The following is a 24,993-nucleotide window of genomic DNA, read 5'->3' on the forward strand; positions in this document are numbered from 1 at the left end:
CTCATTGTGCTGGTAGAGTAGAGAGGGGCTCAGTGGAGACCTCAGGTTCCTGATGCTCATTGTGCTGGTAGAGTAGAGAGGGAGCTCAGTGGAGACCTCAGGTTCCTGATGCTCATTGTGCTGGTAGAGTAGAGAGGGGCTCAGTGGAGACCTCAGGTTCCTGATGCTCATTGTGCTGGTAGAGTAGAGAGGAGCTCAGTGGAGACCTCAGGTTCCTGATGCTCATTGTGCTGGTAGAGTAGAGAGGGGCTCAGTGGAGACCTCAGGTTCCTGATGCTCATTGTGCTGGTAGAGTAGAGAGGAGCTCAGTGGAGACCTCAGGTTCCTGATGCTCATTGTGCTGGTAGAGTAGAGAGGGAGCTCAGTGGAGACCTCAGGTTCCTGATGCTCATTGTGCTGGTAGAGTAGAGAGGGGCTCAGTGGAGACCTCAGGTTCCTGATGCTCATTGTGCTGGTAGAGTAGAGAGGGAGCTCAGTGGAGACCTCAGGTTCCTGATGCTCATTGTGCTGGTAGAGTAGAGAGGGGCTCAGTGGAGACCTCAGGTTCCTGATGCTCATTGTGCTGGTAGAGTAGAGAGGAGCTCAGTGGAGACCTCAGGTTCCTGATGCTCATTGTGCTGGTAGAGTAGAGAGGGGCTCAGTGGAGACCTCAGGTTCCTGATGCTCATTGTGCTGGTAGAGTAGAGAGGAGCTCAGTGGAGACCTCAGGTTCCTGATGCTCATTGTGCTGGTAGAGTAGAGAGGGGCTCAGTGGAGACCTCAGGTTCCTGATGCTCATTGTGCTGGTAGAGTAGAGAGGGGCTCAGTGGAGACCTCAGGTTCCTGATGCTCATTGTGCTGGTAGAGTAGAGAGGGGCTCAGTGGAGACCTCAGGTTCCTGATGCTCATTGTGCTGGTAGAGTAGAGAGGGGCTCAGTGGAGACCTCAGGTTCCTGATGCTCATTGTGCTGGTGTCTATGGGGTGTCAAAACTCATGGTAGATGGGATCAGCCTGGTGGTCAATAGGGTGTCAGTCTCTTGGTAGATGGGATCAGCCTGGTGTCTATTGGGTGTCAATGTCATGCTTGATGGGATTGCCTGGTGGTACTAGGTGTATACTAATGGAGGATGTTGCTTCAAAGAGGAAGGGGTCTTCTGTCTCTTGGGCTGGGAGGAGGAGGAGGAGGAGGTCTACTCAGGATGACTATCCGAGCACTTGGTCCCTGGCGGAGTAGGGGGCTCAGCTCCTCTTCACTGTACCCCATCACCAGTACCCCATTCACCTCCACAAGCCTACAGGAGAAAAACAAGACAGGCTTAGGGCGAGTAGTTGATGTAGGGTTTCAGGGTTAACACAGAAGCTTTAACATTACTAAATAAAACACATTATTAAAACTTCTTCGGGATCGGTGTCCCGTCCACGGGACGGTTGAGCTAACGTAGGCTAATACGATTAGCATGAGGTTGTAAGTAAAAAGAACATTTCCCAGGATATAGACATATCTGATATTGGCAGAAAGCTTAAATTGTTGTTAATCTAACTGCACTGTCCAATTTACAGTAGCTATTACAGTGAAATAATACCCATGCTATTGTTTGAGGAGAGTGCACAGTTTTGAACATAAGAAGTTATTAATAAACAAATTAGGCACATTTGGGTAGTCTTGATACAACATTTTGAACAGAAATGAAATGGTTCATTGGATCAGTCTAAAACGTTAGGGAACCCTTTCCTGGCTGTCCTGCAGTGCAGTCTGTAGATGAGCCACCTGTCTGTCGAGCTGCACCAGGGTCAGGGGTTAAGTTAGGGTCAGGGGTTACGTTTACCTTTACTAGGCTGTCTTGTAGAGCTGTCTGTAGATGTGACACCTGTCTGTTGAGGTAAACCAGGGAGATCTCTTCTTTAAACACCTGACAGTTCAACTTCATCGTATCCAGAAGACAAACCTCTGACGGCCTGTAAGGTCACATGACACAGATGAAGATATATTATAAGCCTTACAATGAGGACATACAGGGAGCTGCCATAATAACGGAAACACAAGTAAATGAAAGATACATATATATTGAAAGGAGGAGCTTCCACACAGGTGTGGTTCCTGACCAGTATCCAATAACAACAACCACCTGACCTTTCAGCCTATCAGTATCCACCAACAACAACCACCTGACCTTTCAGCCTATCAGTATCCAATAACAACAACCACCTGACCTTTCAGCCTATCAGTATCCAATAACAACAACCACCTGACCTTTCAGCCTATCAGTATCCAATAACAACAACCACCTGACCTTTCAGCCTATCAGTACCCATCTATCTTTAGCATATGCGTCAGATGCATTTCAACCCACAAGGTGCAGCAAAGATGAGCACCAACGCTTGATAAATACTCCATAAACTATTTTAAAAGATAAATTGCTTGAAGAAATATAAGTGGAAATATATATATATTTTTAAATAACAATGTATAATTCCACAAAAGTCCTAGAAAAAAAACCGTTGACATTTCCTTTTTGTTTCCCTTCCAATAAAAACATTACAGTGTAATCAATTTGATGTACTTTATTTGTAGATTAGATTAGTAATAGAGTTATATTAATTAATAACGTCCAGTTAAAGCTTCCTTTGACAGAGTAGAAACTAAACTATGATAATAATAATAATAATATAACCAGCCGGAATGGTGAAATGATTTGCTGTATTCCTAAACAAAAGCACGAGTCCAACTGTAAAGGATGAATTGCATAAATAAATAGCATATTTTAATTGACATTTTATTATGTTACTGGTGAGTGAGGGAGTGAGTGAGTGAGTGAGTGAGTGAGTGAGTGAGTGAGGGAGGGAGGGAGGGAGTGAGTGAGGGAGTGAGTGAGGGAGTGAGTGAGTGAGTGAGTGAGGGAGGGAGGGAGGGAGGGAGGGAGGGAGGGAGGGAGGGAGGGAGGGAGGGAGGGAGTGAGTGAGGGAGGGAGGGAGGGAGGGAGGGAGGGAGGGAGGGAGGGAGTGAGGGAGGGAGTGAGGGAGTGAGGGAGGGAGGGAGGGAGGGAGGGAGTGAGTGAGTGAGTGAGGGAGGGAGGAGGGAGGGAGGGAGGGAGGGAGGGAGGGAGGGAGGGAGGGAGTGAGGGAGGGAGGGAGGGAGGGAGGGAGGGAGTGAGTGAGGGAGGGAGGGAGTGAGGGAGGGAGTGAGGGAGGGAGGTGAGTGAGTGAGTGAGTGAGTGAGTGAGTGAGTGAGTGAGTGAGTGAGTGAGTGAGTGAGGGAGGGAGGGAGTGAGGGAGGGAGTGAGGGAGTTTTGAATTATGAGAAAGTTCTGAGGAACTTCTTCTTTTAACTGCTTTCCTTGGTTGACCACCAGAATGACTTTTCCCACCATGTGAACGTGACCATATATAGGATAGATACCCTTATCTTAAAGATACCCTTATCTTAAAGACTGATTTTACACCACCTACTGTATATCTGTATATCTGTATATCTTAAAGACTGATTTTACACCACCTACTGTATATCTGTATATCTGTATATCTTAAAGACTGATTTTACACCACCTACTGTATATCTGTATATCTTAAAGACTGATATTACACCACCTACTGTATATCTGTATATCTGTAAATCTTAATGACTGATATTGCACCACCTACTGTATATCTGTATATCTTAAAGACTGATATTACACCACATACTGTATATCTGTAAATCTTAATGACTGATATTACACCACCTACTGTATATCTGTATATCTTAATGACTGATATTACACCACCTACTGTATATCTGTATATCTGTATATCTTAAAGACTATTACACCACCTACTGTATATCTGTATATCTTAAAGACTGATTTTACACCACCTACTGTATTGTATATCTGTATATCTTAAAGACTGATATTACACCACCAACTTGTTTAGATGCACTATTGTAAAGTGGTTGTTCCACTGGATATTATAGGTGAATGCACCAATTTGTAAGTCGCTCTGGATAAGAGCGTCTGCTAAATGACTAAAATGTAAAATGTAAATGTTTCTGTGAGCTGCTGCATGTCTCATTCTAACAACAACAATGCAGGGTCTGTAGTGCATTGCATTATGGGAACAGTAGGCTTTGTTGTCAACACATAGCAGCCACCTACTTGTTCCTGTGAGCGCCTGTATCTCTCATGGTCTCTCTGAGGCTCTGTAGACTGTGTCTCTTGTCCCTGAGCAGTCCCATAGCCAGCCCCAGGCGCTGCTCCAGCTCAGGGAAGCTCAGCCCTGACGTGTCCACCTCTACATCCATGCTCTTCAGCTCCGAACAGAATGCTACCAGGCCGTGGTGGATCTCCTGCACCTGAGGTGTCAGAAAGAGGAGTCAACAATGAATTAAAATACTCCTAGATGCTATGCTATCCTTAGTTATGCTATCCTTAGTTATGCTATGCTGAGTTGTTATGCTATGCTATCCTTAGTTATGCTATGCTATGCTTAGTTATGTTATGCTATGCTATCCTTAGTTATGCTATGCTATGCTTAGTTATGTTATGCTATGCTATCCTTAGTTATGCTATGCTATGCTATGCTATGCTTAGTTATGCTATGCTTAGTTATGCTATCCTTAGTTATGCTATGCTATGCTTAGTTATGTTATGCTATGCTATCCTTAGTTATGCTATGCTATGCTATGCTATGCTATGCTATGCTTAGTTATGCTATGCTTAGTTATGCTATGCTTAGTTATGCTATGCTTAGTTATGTTATGCCAAGCTATGCTAGCAGAAGGCTACCAGGCAACATGAGGAGAAGAAGAAGAAGAGTTAGCGGTGGGTCGTCACCATCTCACCTGTAGGATGACGTTTTGTAGAGAGTCCACCTGTTGTTTGAGCTCCCGGATCTTTTCCTCTTTACCTGGCTGGCTGACCACCTGTATCGGCCGTGAGCTGACAGGCTGCATCTGGTGGTTCTGACTGACATGTCCGTTGTCACGGTAACCGTTAACACCAGTGGGTGGGGCCTCGCTTACGCTTTTAGATGTCTCCTCCTATTGGAGGGACAGAGTTTATTAAGAGCACAGAGACGACTAGTTCAACAACCCACAGAAAACCCCGTAGGACAAGGCTTGTTGGTTCATCATTAGTTTCTTTATATAAGAGAAACAACTTATTAAACTTGTAAGTTGTATAGTCGCATCTTCTCTTTGATGTATTGAAGCTGGCTGGGTGTATTGAAGCTGGGTGTATTGAAGCTGGGTGTATTGAGACTGGGTGTATTGAAGCTGGGTGTATTGAAGCTGGGTATATTGAAGCTGTGAGTATTGGAGCTGTGAGTATTGAGGCTGGGTGTATTGAAGCTGGGTGTATTGAAGCTGGGTGTATTGAAGCTGGGAGTATTGAGGCTGGGAGTATTGAGGCTGGGTGTATTGAGGCTGGGTGTATTGAAGCTGTGTGTATTGAAGCTGGGTGTATTGAAGCTGGGTGTAGACTACCAGAACCAATACTTTAACTTGTAAGTGGAAATTATTGTGAGCATTTCAGTGATGTCTGGCACAAGAACGAGCTGTTGTCTGTGAAAGCCAGATTGTACATTTTATGCGACAATGTTATTGGGTTCAGTGTTTACCTTTTTGTTATATGTTATATGTTGGTCTGGTATCAGCTCCTCTGAAGAACCTTCATAGCACAGACAAACATGATTTATTGTCACCTATCAATTATACATTCAATGATAAAGTATGGCATAGCCCTAGGCTGGTCCAAGATCTGTTTGTGCTGTCTTGTCAACTCCTACAGTCATTGTCTATGTTTGGCGTGTAACAATGAAAAGAAGTGTTGAGAATACAGTACAAACAGATCTGGGACCAGGTCAACTGAAGTTGAGTAAATTAGAGTAGAGTAAAATAGAATACAGTAAAATAGAGTACAGTAAAATAGAATACAGTAAAATAGAGTACAGTAGAGTAGAGAAATAGAATACAGTAAAATAGAGTACAGTAGAGTAGAGAAATAGAATACAGTAAAATAGAGTACAGTAAAATAGAGTACAGTAGAGTAGAGTAAAATAGAATACAGTAAAATAGAATACAGTAAAATAGAATACAGTAAAATAGAGTACAGTAGAGTAGAGTAAAATAGAATACAGTAAAATAGAATAAAGTAAAATAGAATACAGTAAAATAGAGTACAGTAGAGTAGAGTAAAATAGAATACAGTAAAATAGAATAAAGTAAAATAGAGTACTGTAGAGTAGAACAAAGTAGAGTGCAGTAAATGGGAGTACGGTAAAGTAGAGTAGAATAAAGTAGAGTACAGTAAAGTAGAGTACAGTAAAGTAGAATAAAGTAGAGTACAGTAAAGTGGAATGCAGTAAAGTACAGTAAAGTATAATAAAGTAGAGTACAGTAAAGTATAATAAAGTCGAGTACAGTAAAGCATAATAAAGTAGAGTACAGTAAAGTAGAATAAAGTAGAGTACAGTAAAGTAGAATAAAGTAGAGTACAGTAAAGTATAATAAAGTAGAGTACAGTAAAGTAGAGTACAGTAAAGTATAATAAAGTAGAGTACAGTAAAGTACAGTAAAATAGAATACAGTAAAATAGAGTACAGTAGAGTAGAGAAATAGAATACAGTAAAATAGAGTACAGTAGAGTAGAGTAAAATAGAGTACAGTAAAATAGAATACAGTAAAATAGAGTACAGTAAAATAGAATACAGTAGAGTAGAGAAATAGAATACAGTAAAATAGAGTACAGTAGAGTAGAGTAAAATAGAATACAGTAAAATAGAATAAAGTAAAATAGAGTACTGTAGAGTAGAACAAAGTAGAGTGCAGTAAATGGGAGTACGGTAAAGTAGAGTAGAATAAAGTAGAGTGCAGTAAATGGGAGTACGGTAAAGTAGAGTAGAATAAAGTAGAGTACAGTAAAGTAGAGTACAGTAAAGTAGAATAAAGTAGAGTACAGTAAAGTGGAATGCAGTAAAGTACAGTAAAGTATAATAAAGTAGAGTACAGTAAAGCATAATAAAGTAGAGTACAGTAAAGCATAATAAAGTAGAGTACAGTAAAGTATAATAAAGTAGAGTACAGTAAAGTATAATAAAGTAGAGTACAGTAAAGTACAGTAAAGTAGATTAGAGTAGAGTACAGTAAAGTACAGTAAAGTAGATTAGAGTAGAGTAGAATAAAGAGGTCGGCCAGTCTGCCAGTCATACTATGAGTGGTTAATTCAGACCTCGTTTGTCGGTGAGGCTGAAGAGGTCCTTATTATCAGTCATTCCCAGCATCGTAAAACACGACTCCATCACCTTCCCCACTGTGGTCTCTCTGGGGGTACGCAGGTGCACAATCTGCTCCGACGCTGAAACGTAGAAAAACAGAGAGGACATCAACTTACAGTAGATTGATACGGTAGAGAGGACAGCAACATACAATAGATTGATAAATCAAATGTTATTTGTCACATGCGCAGACCTTACAGTGAAATGCTTACTTACAAGCCCTTAACCAACAATACAGTTAATAAAATACCCCCCAAAAAGTAAGAGATAAGAATAACAAATAATTAAAGAGCAGCAGTAAATAACAATAGCGGGGCTATATACAGGGGGTACCGGTACAGAGTCAATGTGGAGGCTATATACAGGGGGTACCGGTACAGAGTCAATGTGGAGGCTATATACAGGGGGTACCGGTACAGAGTCAACGTGGAGGCTATATACAGGGGTTACCGGTACAGAGTCAACGTGGAGGCTATATACAGGGGGTACCGGTACAGAGTCAATGTGGAGGCTATATACAGGGGGTACCGGTACAGAGTCAATGTGGAGGCTATATACAGGGGGTACCGGTACAGAGTCAATGTGGAGGCTATATACAGGGGGTACCGGTACAGAGTCAATGTGGAGGCTATATACAGGGGGTACCGGTACAGAGTCAATGTGGAGGCTATATACAGGGTATTACGGTACAGAGTCAATGTGGAGGCTATTTACAGGGGGTACCGGTACAGAGTCAATGTGGAGGCTATTTACAGGGGGTACCGGTACAGAGTCAATGTGGAGGCTATATACAGGGGGTACCGGTAAAGAGTCAATGTGGAGGCTATATACAGGGGGTACCGGTACAGAGTCAATGTGGAGGCTATTTACAGGGGGTATTACGGTACAGAGTCAATGTGGAGGCTATATACAGGGGGTACCGGTACAGAGTCAATGTGGAGGCTATATACAGGGGGTACCGGTACAGAGTCAATGTGGAGGCTATATACAGGGGGTACTGGTACAGAGTCAATGTGGAGGCTATATACAGGGGGTACCGGTACAGAGTCAATGTGGAGGCTATATACAGGGGGTACCGGTACAGAGTCAATGTGGAGGCTATATACAGGGGGTACCGGTACAGAGTCAATGTGGAGGCTATATACAGGGGGTACCGGTACAGAGTCAATGTGGAGGCTATATACAGGGGCTACCGGTACAGAGTCAATGTGGAGGCTATATACAGGGGGTACCGGTACAGAGTCAATGTGGAGGCTATATACAGGGGGTACCGGTACAGAGTCAATGTGGAGGCTATATACAGGGGGTACCGGTACAGAGTCAATGTGGAGGCTATATACAGGGGGTACTGGTACAGAGTCAATGTGGAGGCTATATACAGGGGGTACCGGTACAGAGTCAATGTGGAGGCTATATACAGGGGGTACCGGTACAGAGTCAATGTGGAGGCTATATACAGGGGGTACCGGTACAGAGTCAATGTGGAGGCTATATACAGGGGGTACCGGTACAGAGTCAATGTGGAGGCTATATACAGGGGGTACCGGTACAGAGTCAATGTGGAGGCTATATACAGGGGGTACCGGTACAGAGTCAATGTGGAGGCTATATACAGGGGGTACCGGTACAGAGTCAATGTGGAGGCTATATACAGGGGGTACCGGTACAGAGTCAATGTGGAGGCTATATACAGGGGGTACCGGTACAGAGTCAATGTGGAGGCTATATACAGGGGGTACCGGTACAGAGTCAATGTGGAGACTATATACAGGGGGTACCGGTACAGAGTCAATGTGGAGGCTATATACAGGGGGTACCGGTACAGAGTCAATGTGGAGGCTATATACAGGGGGTACCGGTACAGAGTCAATGTGGAGGCTATATACAGGGGGTACCGGTACAGAGTCAATGTGGAGGCTATATACAGGGGGTACAGGTACAGAGTCAATGTGGACGCTATATACAGGGGGTACCGGTACAGAGTCAATGTGGAGGCTATATACAGGGGGTACCGGTACAGAGTCAATGTGGAGGCTATATACAGGGGGTACCGGTACAGAGTCAATGTGGAGGCTATATACAGGGGTACCGGTACAGAGTCAATGTGGAGGCTATATACAGGGGGGTACCGGTACCGAGTCAATGTGGAGGCTATATACAGGGGGGTACCGGTACAGAGTCAATGTGGAGGCTATATACAGGGGGTACCGGTACGGAGTCAATGTGGAGACTATATACAGGGGGTACCGGTACAGAGTCAATGTGGAGGCTATATACAGGGGGTACCGGTACAGAGTCAATGTGGACGCTATATACAGGGGGTACCGGTACAGAGTCAATGTGGAGGCTATATACAGGGGGTACCGGTACAGAGTCAATGTGGAGGCTATATACAGGGGGTACCGGTACAGAGTCAATGTGGAGGCTATATACAGGGGGTACCGGTACAGAGTCAATGTGGAGGCTATATACAGGGGGTACCGGTACAGAGTCAATGTGGAGGCTATATACAGGGGGTACCGGTACAGAGTCAATGTGGAGGCTATATACAGGGGGTACCGGTACAGAGTCAATGTGGAGGCTATATACAGGGGGTACCGGTACAGAGTCAATGTGGAGGCTATATACAGGGGGTACCGGTACAGAGTCAATGTGGAGGCTATATACAGGGGGTACCGGTACAGAGTCAATGTGGAGGCTATATACAGGGGGTACCGGTACAGAGTCAATGTGGAGGCTATATACAGGGGGTACCGGTACAGAGTCAATGTGGAGGCTATATACAGGGGGTACCGGTACAGAGTCAATGTGGAGACTATATACAGGGTATTACGGTACAGAGTCAATGTGGAGGCTATATACAGGGGGTACCGGTACAGAGTCAATGTGGAGGCTATATACAGGGGGTACCGGTACAGAGTCAATGTGGAGGCTATATACAGGGGGTACCGGTACAGAGTCAATGTGGAGGCTATATACAGGGGGTACCGGTACAGAGTCAATGTGGAGGCTATATACAGGGGGTACCGGTACAGAGTCAGTGTGGAGGCTATATACAGGGGGTACCGGTACAGAGTCAATGTGGAGGCTATATACAGGGGGTACCGGTACAGAGTCAATGTGGAGGCTATATACAGGGGGTACCGGTACAGAGTCAATGTGGAGGCTATATACAGGGGGTACCGGTACAGAGTCAATGTGGAGGCTATATACAGGGGGTACCGGTACAGAGTCAATGTGGAGGCTATATACAGGGGGTACCGGTACAGAGTCAATGTGGAGGCTATATACAGGGGGTACCGGTACAGAGTCAATGTGGAGGCTATATACAGGGGGTACCGGTACAGAGTCAATGTGGAGGCTATATACAGGGGGTACCGGTACAGAGTCAATGTGGAGGCTATATACAGGGGGTACCGGTACAGAGTCAATGTGGAGGCTATATACAGGGGGTACCGGTACAGAGTCAATGTGGAGGCTATATACAGGGGGGTACCGGTACAGAGTCAATGTGGAGGCTATATACAGGGGGTACCGGTACAGAGTCAATGTGGAGGCTATATACAGGGGGTACCGGTACAGAGTCAATGTGGAGGCTATATACAGGGGGTACCGTTACAGAGTCAATGTGGAGGCTATATACAGGGGGTACCGGTACAGAGTCAATGTGGAGGCTATATACAGGGGGTACCGGTACAGAGTCAATGTGGAGGCTATATACAGGGGGTACCGGTACAGAGTCAATGTGGAGGCTATATACAGGGGGTACCGGTACAGAGTCAATGTGGAGGCTATATACAGGGGGTACCGGTACAGAGTCAATGTGGAGGCTATATACAGGGGGTACCGGTACAGAGTCAATGTGGAGGCTATATACAGGGGGTACCGGTACAGAGTCAATGTGGAGGCTATATACAGGGGGTACCGGTACAGAGTCAATGTGGAGGCTATATACAGGGGGTACCGGTACAGAGTCAATGTGGTGGCTATATACAGGGGTACCGGTACAGAGTCAATGTGGAGGCAATATACAGGGGGTACCGGTACAGAGTCAATGTGGAGGCTATATACAGGGGGTACCGGTACAGAGTCAATGTGGAGGCTATATACAGGGGGTACCGGTACAGAGTCAATGTGTCAATGTGCGGGGGCACCGGTGTCGAGGTAATTATGTACATGCAGGTAGGATTATTAAAGTGGCTATGCATAGATAATAACAGAAAGTAGCAGCAGCGTAGGGGGGGGGGGTGCAAATAGTATGGGTAGCCATTTGATTAGATGTTCAGGAGTCTTATGGCTTGGTGGTAGAAGCTGTTTAGAAGCCTCTTGGACCTAGACTTGGCGCTCCGGTACCGTTTGCCAACAGTCTATGACTAGGATGCCTGGAGTCTGACAATTTTTAGGGCCTTCCTCTGACACCGCCTGGTATAGAGGTCCTGGATGGCAGGAAGTTTGACACCAGTGATGTACTGGGCCACAGGCACTACAGTGGGGGAAAAAAGTATTTGATCCCCTGCTGATTTTGTACGTTTGCCCACTGATTAAAGAAAGGATCAGTCAATAATTTTAATGGTAGGTTTATTTGAACAGTGAGAGACAGAATAACAAAAAAATCCAGAAAAACGCATGTCAGAAATGTTATCAATTGATTTGCATTTTAATGAGGGAAATAAGTATTTGACCCCCTCTCAACCAGAAAGATTTCTGGCTTCCAGGTATCTTTTATACAGGTAACGAGCTGAGATTATGTAGGAGTTGTTTGTCACTGGGGTTTGTCACTGAAGACAGCCGTTACAGATTAGGAGCACACTCTTAAAGGGAGTGCTTCTAATCTCAGTTTGTTACCTGTATAAAAGACACCTGTCCACAGAAGCAATCAATCAGATTCCAAACTCTCCACCATGGCCAAGACCAAAGAGCTCTCCAAGGATGTCAGGGACAAGATTGTAGACCTACACAAGGCTGGAATGGGCTACAAGACCATCGCCAAGCAGCTTGGTGAGAAGGTGACAACAGTTGGTGCGATTATTCGCAAATGGAAGAAACACAAAAGAACTGTCAATCTCCCTCAGCCTGGGGCTCCATGCAAGATCTCACCTCGTGGAGTTGCAATGATCATGAGAACGGTGAGGAATCAGCCCAGAACTACACGGGAGGATCTTGTCAATGATCTCGTCAATGATCTCAAGTCAGCTGGGACCATAGTCACCAAGAAAACAATTGGTAACACACTATGCCGTGAAGGACTGAAATCCTGCAGCGCCCGAAAGGTCCCCCTGCTCAAGAAAGCACATATACATGCCCGTCTGAAGTTTGCCAATGAACATCTGAATGATTCAGAGGACAACTGGGTGAAAGTGTTGTGGTCAGATGAGACCAAAATGGAGCTCTTTGGCATCAACTCAGCTCGCCGTGTTTGGAGGAGGAGGAATGCTGCCTATGACCCCAAGAACACCATCCCCACCGTCAAACATGGAGGTGGAAACATTATGCTTTGGGGGTGTTTTTCTGCTAAGGGGACAGGACAACTTCACTGCATCAAAGGGATGATGGACGGGGCCATGTACCGTCAAATCTTGGGTGAGAACCTCCTTCCCTCAGCCAGGGCATTGAAAATGTGTCGTGGATGGGTATTCCAGCATGACAATGACCCAAAACACACGGCCAAGGCAACAAAGGAGTGGCTCAAGAAGAAGCACATTAAGGTCCTGGAGTGGCCTAGCCAGTCTCCAGACCTTAATCCCATAGAAAATCTGTGGACGGAGCTGAAGGTTCGAGTTGCCAAACGTCAGCCTCGAAACCTTAATGACTTGGAAAAGATCTGCAAAGAGGAGTGGGACAAAATCCCTCCTGAGATGTGTGCAAAGCTGGAGGCCAACTACAAGAAACGTCTGACCTCTGTGATTGCCAACAAGGCTTTTGCCACCAAGTACTAAGTCATGTTTTGCAGAGGGGTCAAATACTTATTTCCCTCATTAAAATGCAAATCAATTTATTACATTTTTGACATGAGTTTTTCTGGATTTTGTTGTTGTTATTCTGTCTCTCACTGTTCAAATAAACCATTAAAATTATAGACTGATCATTTCTTTGTCAGTGGGCAAACGTACAAAATCAGCAGGGGATCAAATACTTTTTTTCCCTCACTGTAGTAGATTGATACAGTAGAGAGGACATCAACATACAGTAGATTGATACGGTAGAGAGAACATCACAAATCATTCTCTCTCTGTGATCTGCTCTAGTGTACAGTATGATGTTAAATGAACATTGACAAATCAACAAAATGCAGTTATTACCGTTTATGGTGGTCTCCATCAGCTGAGAGTTCCTCTGGACCAAAGGGTTAGGGCTTTGGCATCCATTACAGGCAGCAACCAAAAGAAACAAAGGAAATATATATTTACAATATAGAATAGAATTATGGGTTAGTCCTGATAATTGGTAGACATACATACTTGAACTTGAAGGAATTCATTGGATTAATGTTGAGGCAGCTTATTTGCGGAGAGGACTTCGATTTGCTCATATTCACTAATGCTGCTGTGAATTTCTCTACGTTATTAGGACCCAAGGTTTCTACAGGGAAGAAAAATACACTGCTTATAAAGGAAATGCTTGTTATCCAGTATGAAGTACTTGACGGAGGATTGACAGAGTAACATTGAAAAACGCTTTGATAATCTGGAAAAAACGCAATAGAAATCCAAATCAATCATTATTTGTATTACTGATGAATGACATACTATTTGAGACAACACATTCAACAATAAAGATCAATCATTGTTTGATTGATTTATTGATTGATTGATGAATGGATCTTATAATCGATTAACCAATTGATCGATTGACCAACTAATCAGCTGATTAATTTATCATACCCAGTAGTAAGTCCAGTCTCTGTGAGGTTGTGGATGGTGGGTGCAGTTCTCTGTAGACGGCTGACAAAAGCTGCTCTCTCTCCTGCAGGCTGGAGATGTGAAGGACATCGAGGGTGTTGAGGTCTATGGAGGCTATATCAGCCCCACATAGCTCTGCCTCTGTCAAGGGTCAAAGGTCAGTAAAAACTTCAGCGGACTTAAGCCTGGAATACATTGCAAGTTTTCCCTTGGAGTTCCATCATCGGATCGTATTTTTCAAATTAATTTTAAAAGCCTATAGCCTACATTAGCCACACAAGTTCATTTATTTCAACGTTTTCAAGAAGTAAAAACAAATAGTCTAATAATTTCATTAAATATTAAAGCAACACAATGCAGGCTTTCAATCCACAACAAGAACTTCATATGTCGGCATTAAAACTGAAAGTACAGTAGTTCTGTCAGAGTTACTATCAGGTTCTTGGTCACCTCCGTGACCAAGGCCCTTCTCCCCCGATTGCTTAGTTTTGCCGGGCGGCCAGCTCTAGGAAGAGTCTTGGTGGTTCCAAATTGCTTCAACGCTGCAGACATTTTTTGGTACCCTTCACCAGATCTGTGCCTCGACATAATCCTGTCTCGGAGCTCTACGGACAATTCCTTCGACCTCATGGCTTGGTTTCTGTTCTGACATGTACTGTTAACTGTGGGACCTTATATAGACAGGTGTGTGCCTTTCCAAATCATGTCCAATCAATTGAATTTACCACAGGTGGACTCCAATCAAGTTGTAGAAACATCTCAAGGATGATCAATGGAAACAGGATGCACCTGAGCTCAATTTTGAGTCTCATAGCAAAGGGTCTGAATACTTATGTAAATAAGGTATTTAAGTAGCACGCGCTCCAGCAGGTATATCTCTCTGGTCACCCCCAAGGCCAATTCCTCCTTTGGCCGCCTCTCCTTCCAGTTCTCTGCTGCCAATGACTGGAACGAACTACAAAAATCTCTGAAACTGGAAACACTTATCTCCCTCACTAGCTTTAAGCACCAGCTGTCAGAGCAGCTCCCAGATCACTGCACCTGTACATAGCCCATCTATAATTTAGCCCAAACAACTACCGCTTCACCTACTGTATTTATTTATTTTGCTCCTTTGCACCCCATTATTTCTACTTTGCACTTTCTTCCACTACAAATCTACCATTCCAGTGTTTTACTTTCTATATTGTATTTACTTTGCCATGGTCTTTTTTGCCTTTACCTCCCTTATCTCACCTCATTTGCTCACATTGTATATAGACTTATTTTTCTACTGTATTATTGACTGTATGTTTGTTTATTCCATGTGTAACTGTGTTGTTATATGTGTCGAACTGCTTTGCTTTATCTTGGCCAGGTTGCAGTTGTAAATGAGAACTTGTTCTCAACTTGCCTACCTGGTTAAATAAAGGTGAAAAAAAAATGCTTTTTTATTTTTAATACATTTGCAAAAATAATGTTTTGCTTAATCTTATGGGGTATTGGGACGTCATTATGGGGTATTGGGATGTCATTATGGGGTATTGTGATGTCATTATGGGGTATTGGGACGTCATTATGGGGTATTGTGACGTCATTATGGGGTATTGTGACGTCATTATGGGGTACTGGGATGTCATTATGGGGTACTGTGACGTCATTATGGGGTATTGTGACGTCATTATGGGGTACTGGGATGTCATTATGGGGTACTGTGATGTCATTATGGGGTATTGGGACGTCATTATGGGGTATTGGGACGTCATTATGGGGTATTGGGACGTCATTATGGGGTATTGTGACATCATTATGGGGTATTGTGACGTCATTATGGGGTACTGGGATGTCATTATGGGGTATTGTGTGTAGATTGATAAGGGTTTGTATTTATTTAACGTTATGGAAGGATAATGAATCACTGAAAAGAAGCAGCCACACCTCTCTGCCCAATGAGGTTCTATTGAACTACGATTCTATATCAGACTGAAATGACATGTTATTACAGCAGGCCAGTTATCAGACTATCAGACTGAAATTTCATGTTATTACAGCAGGCCAGTTATCAGACTGAAATGTCATGTTATTACAGCAGGCCAGTTATCAGACTGAAATGACATGTTATTACAGCAGGCCAGTTATCAGACTATCAGACTGAAATGTCATGTTTTTACAGCAGGCCAGTTATCAGACTGAAATGACATGTTATTACAGAAGGCCAGTTATCAGACTGAAATGACATGTTATTACAGCAGGCCAGTTATCAGACTGAAATGACATGTTATTACAGCAGGCCAGTTATCAGACTGAAATGACATGTTATTACAGCAGGCCAGTTATCAGACTGAAATGACATGTTATTACAGCAGGCCAGTTATCAGACTGAAATGACATGTTATTACAGCAGGCCAGTTATCAGACTGAAATGACATGTTATTACAGCAGGCCAGTTATCAGACTGAAATGTCATGTTATTACAGCAGGCCAGTTATCAGACTATCAGACTGAAATGACATGTTATTACAGCAGGCCAGTTATCAGACTATCAGACTGAAATGTCATGTTATTACAGCAGGCCAGTTATCAGACTATCAGACTGAAATGACATGTTATTACAGCAGGCCAGTTATCAGACTGTAATTACATGTTATTACAGCAGGCCAGTTATCAGACTGAAATGACATGTTATTACAGCAGGCCAGTTATCAGACTGAAATTATATGTTATTACAGCAGGCCAGTTATCAGACTATCAGACTGAAATGTCATGTTATTACAGCAGGCCAGTTATCAGACTATCAGACTGAAATTACATGTTATTACAGCAGGCCAGTTATCAGACTGAAATGTCATGTTATTACAGCAGGCCAGTTATCAGACTGAAATGACATGTTATTACAGCAGGCCAGTTATCAGACTATCAGACTGAAATGACATGTTATTACAGCAGGCCAGTTATCAGACTATCAGACTGAAATGACATGTTATTACAGCAGGCCAGTTATCAGACTGAAATGTCATGTTATTACAGCAGGCCAGTTATCAGACTGAAATGTCATGTTATTACAGCAGGCCAGTTATCAGACTGAAATGACATCTTATTACAGCAGGCCAATTATCAGACTAAAATGACATGTTATTACAGCAGGCCAGTTATCAGACTGAAATGTCATGTTATTACAGCAGGCCAGTTATCAGACTATCAGACTGAAATGACATGTTATTACAGCAGGCCAGTTATCAGACTGAAATGACATGTTATTACAGCAGGCCAGTTATCAGACTGAAATGACATGTTATTACAGCAGGCCAGTTATCAGACTATCAGACTGAAATGTCATCTTATTACAGCAGGCCAGTTATCAGACTATCAGACTGAAATGACATGTTATTACAGCAGGCCAGTTATCAGACTGAAATGACATGTTATTACAGCAGGCCAGTTATCAGACTGAAATTACATGTTATTACAGCAGGCCAGTTATCAGACTGAAATTAGATGTTATTACAGCAGGCCAGTTATCAGACTGAAATGACATGTTATTACAGCAGGCCAGTTATCAGACTGAAATGACATGTTATTACAGCAGGCCAGTTATCAGACTGAAATTAGTCATGTTATTACAGCAGGCCAGTTATCAGACTGAAATGACATGTTATTACAGCAGGCCAGTTATCAGACTGAAATGTCATGTTATTGCAGCAGGCCAGTTATCAGACTATCAGACTGAAATGTCATGTTATTACAGCAGGCCAGTTATCAGACTGAAATGACATGTTATTACAGCAGGCCAGTTATCAGACTGAAATTACATGTTATTACAGCAGGCCAGTTATCAGACTACGACGAAATGACATGTTATTACAGCAGGCCAGTTATCAGACTGAAATGACATGTTATTACAGCAGGCTAGTTATCAGACTGAAATGACATGTTATTACAGCAGGCCAGTTATCAGACTGAAATTACATGCTATTACAGCAGGCCAGTTATCACACTGAAATTACATGTTATTACAGCAGGCCAGTTATCAGACTGAAATGACATGTTATTACAGCAGGCCAGTTATCAGACTGAAATGTCATGTTATTACAGCAGGCCAGTTATCAGACTATCAGACTGAAATGACATGTTATTACAGCAGGCCAGTTATCAGACTGAAATGACATGTTATTACAGCAGGCCAGTTATCAGACTGAAATGACATGTTATTACAGCAGGCCAGTTATCAGACTGAAATTACATGTTATTACAGCATGCCAGTTAACAGACTGAAATGACATGTTATTACAGCAGGCCAGTTATCAGACTGAAATTAGATGTTATTACAGCAGGCCAGTTATCAGACTGAAATGACATGTTATTACAGCAGGCCAGTTATCAGACTGAAATTAGATGTTATTACAGCAGGCCAGTTATCAGACTGAAATGACATGCTATTACAGCAGGCCAGTTATCAGACTCTCACACTGAAATGTCATGTTATTACAGCAGGCCAGTTATCAGACTATCAGACTGAAATGTCATGTTATTACAGCAGGCCAGTTATCAGACTGAAATGACATGTTATTACAGCAGGCCAGTTATCAGACAGAAATTATATGTTATTACAGCAGGCCAGTTATCAGACTATCAGACTGAAATGTCATGTTATTACAGCAGGCCAGTTATCAGACTATCAGACTGAAATGACATGTTATTACAGCAGGCCAGTTATCAGACTAAATCTTTATTACAGCAGGCTAGTTATCAGACTGAAATGACATGTTATTACAGCAGGCCAGTTATCAGACTGAAATTACATGCTATTACAGCAGGCCAGTTATCACACTGAAATTACATGTTATTACAGCAGGCCAGTTATCAGACTGAAATGACATGTTATTACAGCAGGCCAGTTATCAGACTATCAGACTGAAATGTCATGTTATTACAGCAGGCCAGTTATCAGACTATCAGACTGAAATGACATGTTATTACAGCAGGCCAGTTATCAGACTGAAATGACATGTTATTACAGCAGGCCAGTTATCAGACTGAAATGACATGTTATTACAGCATGCCAGTTATCAGACTGAAATTATATGTTATTACAGCAGGCCAGTTATCAGACTATCTGACTGAAATGACATGTTATTACAGCAGGCCAGTTATCAGACTGAAATTACATGCTATTACAGCAGGCCAGTTATCAGACTGAAATTACATGCTATTACAGCAGGCCAGTTATCAGACTATCACACTGAAATGTCATGTTATTACAGCAGGCCAGTTATCAGACTATCAGACTGAAATGTCATGTTATTACAGCAGGCCAGTTATCAGACTGAAATGACATGTTATTACAGCAGGCCAGTTATCAGACTGAAATGACATGTTATTACAGCAGGCCAGTTATCAGACTATCAGACTGAAATGTCATGTTATTACAGCAGGCCAGTTATCAGACTATCAGACTGAAATGTCATGTTATTACAGCAGGCCAGTTATCAGACTGAAATGACATGTTATTACAGCAGGCCAGTTATCAGACTGAAATGACATGTTATTACAGCAGGCCAGTTATCAGACTGAAATGACATGTTATTACAGCAGGCCAGTTATCAGACTGAAATGACATGTTATTACAGCAGGCCAGTTATCAGACTGAAATGACATGTTATTACAGCAGGCCAGTTATCAGACTATCAGACTGAAATGTCATGTTATTACAGCAGGCCAGTTATCAGACTGAAATGAAATGTTATTACAGCAGGCCAGTTATCAGACTGAAATGACATGTTATTACAGCAGGCCAGTTATCAGACTATCAGACTGAAATGACATGTTATTACAGCAGGCCAGTTATCAGACTGAAATGACATGTTATTACAGCAGGCCAGTTATCAGACTATCAGACTGAAATGTCATGTTATTACAGCAGGCCAGTTATCAGACTATCAGACTGAAATGACATGTTATTACAGCAGGCCAGTTATCAGACTGAAATGTCATGTTATTACAGCAGGCCAGTTATCAGACTGAAATGACATGTTATTACAGCAGGCCAGTTATCAGACTACGAAATCACATGTTATTACAGCAGGCCAGTTATCAGACTGAAATGACATGTTATTACAGCAGGCCAGTTATCAGACTGAAATGTCATGTTATTACAGCAGGCCAGTTATCAGACTGAAATGACATGTTATTACAGCAGGCCAGTTATCAGACTATCAGACTGAAATGACATCTTATTACAGCAGGCCAGTTATCAGACTGAAATGACATGTTATTAAAGCAGGCCAGTTATCAGACTGAAATGACATGTTATTACAGCAGGCCAGTTATCAGACTATCAGACTGAAATGACTGACGCTTTTAACCAATATGTTATTGCTGTAGGCCATTTATCTTACAGGAGAAATAGCAGGAATAAGGACAACTCTGAAAAGAGTGCTGTTCAATCACAGACCGCTCACCCCTGTTCAATCACAGACTGCTCACCCCTGTTCAATCACAGACTGCTCACCCCTGTTCAATCACAGACTGCTCACCCCTGTTCAATCACAGACCGCTCACCCCTGTTCAATCACAGACTGCTCACCCCTGTTCAATCACAGACTGCTCACCCCTGTTCAATCACAGACTGCTCACCCCTGTTCAATCACAGACCGCTCACCCCTGTTCAATCACAGACTGCTCACCCCTGTTCAATCACAGACTGCTCACCCCTGTTCAATCACAGACTGCTCACCCCTGTTCAATCACAGACCGCTCACCCCTGTTCAATCACAGACTTGCCCACCCCTGTTCAATCACAGACCGCTCACCCCTGTTCAATCACGGACCGCTCACCCCTGTTCAATCACAGACCGCTCACCCCTGTTCAATCACAGACTGCTCACCCCTGTTCAATCACGACTGCTCACCCCTGTTCAATCACAGACCGCCCACCCCTGTTCAATCACAGACCGCCCACCCCTGTTCAATCACAGACCGCTCACCCCTGTTCAATCACAGACCGCTCACCCCTGTTCAATCAAGACTTGCCCACCCCTGTTCAATCACAGACCGCCCACCCCTGTTCAATCACAGACCGCTCACCCCTGTTCAATCACAGACCGCTCACCCCTGTTCAATCACAGACTTGCCCACCCCTGTTCAATCACAGACCGCTCACCCCTGTTCAATCACAGACCGCTCACCCCTGTTCAATCACAGACCGCTCACCCCTGTTCAATCACAGACCGCTCACCCCTGTTCAATCACAGACCGCTCACCCCTGTTCAATCACAGACCGCTCACCCCTGTTCAATCACAGACTGCTCACCCCTGTTCAATCACAGACCGCCACCCCTGTTCAATCACAGACCGCTCACCCCTGTTCAATCACAGACCGCTCACCCCTGTTCAATCACAGACTGCTCACCCCTGTTCAATCACAGACTGCTCACCCCTGTTCAATCACAGACTGCTCTCCCCTGTTCAATCACAGACTGCTCACCCCTGTTCAATCACAGACTGCTCACCCCTGTTCAATCACAGACTGCTCACCCCTGTTCAATCACAGACTGCTCACCCCTGTTCAATCACAGACCGCCCACCCCTGTTCAATCACAGACCGCTCACCCCTGTTCAATCACAGACCGCTCACCCCTGTTCAATCACAGACTTGCCCACCCCTGTTCAATCACAGACCGCCCACCCCTGTTCAATCACAGACCGCTCACCCCTGTTCAATCACAGACCGCTCACCCCTGTTCAATCACAGACCGCTCACCCCTGTTCAATCACAGACTGCTCACCGCTGTTCAATCACAGACCGCTCACCCCTGTTCAATCACAGACTGCTCACCCCTGTTCAATCACAGACCGCCACCCCTGTTCAATCACAGACCGCTCACCTCTGTTCAATCACAGACTGCTCACCCCTGTTTAATCACAGACTGCTCACCCCTGTTTAATCACAGACTGCTCACCCCTGTTCAATTACAGACTGCTCACCCCTGTTCAATTACAGACTGCTCACCCCTGTTCCATCACAGACCGCTCACCCCTGTTCAATCAGAGACCGCTCACCGCTGTTCAATCACAGACTTGCCTGCTTCTGTAAATGGTGTCCCAGTGTTCTGTCTTCGTCAAGTCACTAGGAAGTCACTAGGAACTCACTAGGAAGTCACTAGGGAACTTTTGTATGCTGTGATTTGTTACAGATGTTTAAAAGTCCAGACATGCTTGACCCTTGTCTTCTATGGTTTGCTGCACCTCTGATTGTGGAGCCCTTGGCTCATATTTTAAATTGATCAATTTTCTTGGGTATTATTCAGTATTATTATTATTATTTATATTATTATTATTATTAGGTGTTCTCCCGCTCCACAAAAGGTGGTGATCTCTGCGATCTTAATACGTTAATGTTTAGCTAAATATTTTCTGAACACTTGGTAATTTCTCAGCTGTTGTCCTTTTAGCTCACCAGTCAGGCTTTAGGCCAGGACATCAGTGGAGGCTCCTCAGAGGAGGAAGGGGAGGACCATCCTACTCAGTGAATTTCATTATTTTATTTTTTTTAAATAGTGAAACATAAAAAGGTTATCCCGACTAAATATATTCACCTCACCAAATAATTTATTAAAACCACACAGTTTTGCAATGAAGGTCTACAGTAGCCTCAACATCACTCTGTAGGGTGATGCCATGATGTAGCCGGAGGACAGCTAGCTTCCGTCCTCCTCTTGGTACATTGACTTCAATACCAGGCTATGTTAGAGCTGCAATTGGCTATACATTTATTTAACGGTTGGTTCTCCCATCGATCAGGTTCCCGCCTACAAATATCAGAGCATCTGGATTGAAAAAGACTTAATGTTTAAAAAAAAAAATAATAACATTACGGATGAGCTAGTTAAAAAGATAAGATTTAAAGCGGACTTATTTTTTTTGTTTTTTGAAATAGATCTTTCCTCTCCCGAAATAGCAGGAAGTAGATTGTACAGTCATCTTTTCCTGCCAGTTCTTGATTATGTTGTCACTACTCTTAAACCTTTGTATGCCGTCTACCAATGCACCATAATGTTTTTAAATCACAGGTGACAGTTTTAATACGCATCGCTGCATCCTGTATCAAAAGGTCAGCTGAACTTTACTAAAGTCCCGTAGATCACTTCATCATTCCCTTTTTGTTTACAAAGCCCTACCACACAAAGCTTCCAACTTACACAACTTCATTGTTATTAAAGAATTTTTTTTTTTAAAACATGAGATCCCTCGGGTCCCCAGCGAATTAGGTAAATCCGCTTGTAGTTTTATTAATGCACCTCATTGCTGGGACCAATTGCAAAATGCACTACAATTGGACGGTCTGATTGGGCAATTTAAAACACTCATTGGGGAACTATTAGCGTCCCTGTGGAAGGCGTTCCTAATGTTGTGAATACTCAGTGTATATTGGAGTCAACATGGGTCAGCGTCCCTGTGGAAGGCGTTCCTAATGTTGTGAATACTCAGTGTATATTGGAGTCAACATGGGTCAGCGTCCCTGTGGAAGGCGTTCCTAATGTTGTGAATACTCAGTGTGTATTGGAGTCAACATGGGTCAGCGTCCCTGTGGAAGGCGTTCCTAATGTTGTGAATACTCAGTGTGTATTGGAGTCAACATGGGTCAGCGTCCCTGTGGAAGGCGTTCCTAATGTTGTGAATACTCAGTGTGTATTGGAGTCAACATGGGTCAGCGTCCCTGTGGAAGTCGTTCCTAATGTTGTGAATACTCAGTGTATGTTGGAGTCAACATGGGTCAGCGTCCCTGTGGAAGGCGTTCCTAATGTTGTGAATACTCAGTGTGTATTGGAGTCAACATGGGTCAGCGTCCCTGTGGAAGGCGTTCCTAATGTTGTGAATACTCAGTGTGTATTGGAGTCAACATGGGTCAGCGTCCCTGTGGAAGGCGTTCCTAATGTTGTGAATACTCAGTGTATATTGGAGTCAACATGGGTCAGCGTCCCTGTGGAAGGCGTTCCTAATGTTGTGAATACTCAGTGTGTATTGGAGTCAACATGGGTCAGCGTCCCTGTGGAAGGCGTTCCTAATGTTGTGAATACTCAGTGTATATTGGAGTCAACATGGGTCAGCGTCCCTGTGGAAGGCGTTCCTAATGTTGTGAATACTCAGTGTGTATTGGAGTCAACATGGGTCAGCATCCCTGTGGAAGGCGTTCCTAATGTTGTGAATACTCAGTGTATATTGGAGTCAACATGGGTCAGCGTCCCTGTGGAAGGCGTTCCTAATGTTGTGAATACTCCGTGTATATTGGAGTCAACATGGGTCAGCGTCCCTGTGGAAGGCGTTCCTAATGTTGTGAATACTCAGTGTATATTGGAGTCAACATGGGTCAGCGTCCCTGTGGAAGGCGTTCCTAATGTTGTGAATACTCAGTGTATATTGGAGTCAACATGGGTCAGCGTCCCTGTGGAAGGCGTTCCTAATGTTGTGAATACTCAGTGTGTATTGGAGTCAACATGGGTCAGCATCCCTGTGGAAGTCGTTCCTAATGTTGTGAATACTCAGTGTATATTGGAGTCAACATGGGTCAGCGTCCCTGTGGAAGGCGTTCCTAATGTTGTGAATACTCAGTGTATATCTGCTGGTGGAATTCAGTCTAATCAGTAGTCTAATTTCCATTGTAATGTTGGTTTATCCCTGAATAGTAATAGCGACACAGTTATTTATTCCCGTGCCCCTAAGTGTATAGGTTAGTGGAGGTAATTTGTACATGTAGGAAGTAGGGGCATAGATAATAAACAGCGAGTAGTAGCAGTGTAAATACGAAAGGGGGGCAGCCTTTTGATTAGCTGTTCAGCAGTCTTACGGCTCGGGGGTAGAAGCAGTTAAAAGAAGCCTTTTGTATCTAGA

General features: G+C 43.6%; 1 protein-coding gene across 1 annotated transcript in view; it reads right to left on the minus strand.

Annotated features, from left to right (window-relative positions):
* Positions 1 to 473: 473 nt before the first annotated feature.
* The window catches only part of LOC106589993 (uncharacterized), a 41,541-nt gene continuing 17,021 nt past the window's right edge, over positions 474 to 24,993 (minus strand). The window contains exons 5-13 of the mRNA XM_014180472.2: positions 14,110 to 14,268; positions 13,687 to 13,807; positions 13,528 to 13,580; positions 7,183 to 7,308; positions 5,573 to 5,622; positions 4,797 to 4,994; positions 4,111 to 4,307; positions 1,807 to 1,936; positions 474 to 1,272 (exon numbers count right to left, since the gene is read on the minus strand). Coding sequence (XP_014035947.2) covers positions 1,231 to 1,272; positions 1,807 to 1,936; positions 4,111 to 4,307; positions 4,797 to 4,994; positions 5,573 to 5,622; positions 7,183 to 7,308; positions 13,528 to 13,580; positions 13,687 to 13,807; positions 14,110 to 14,268 — 1,076 coding nt within the window. The 3' untranslated portion in view covers positions 474 to 1,230. The remainder of the gene's footprint in view (positions 1,273 to 1,806; positions 1,937 to 4,110; positions 4,308 to 4,796; positions 4,995 to 5,572; positions 5,623 to 7,182; positions 7,309 to 13,527; positions 13,581 to 13,686; positions 13,808 to 14,109; positions 14,269 to 24,993) is intronic.

This window comes from Salmo salar, chromosome ssa28, assembly GCF_905237065.1.
Source record: "Salmo salar chromosome ssa28, Ssal_v3.1, whole genome shotgun sequence".
Classification (NCBI taxonomy): Eukaryota; Metazoa; Chordata; class Actinopteri; order Salmoniformes; family Salmonidae; genus Salmo; species Salmo salar.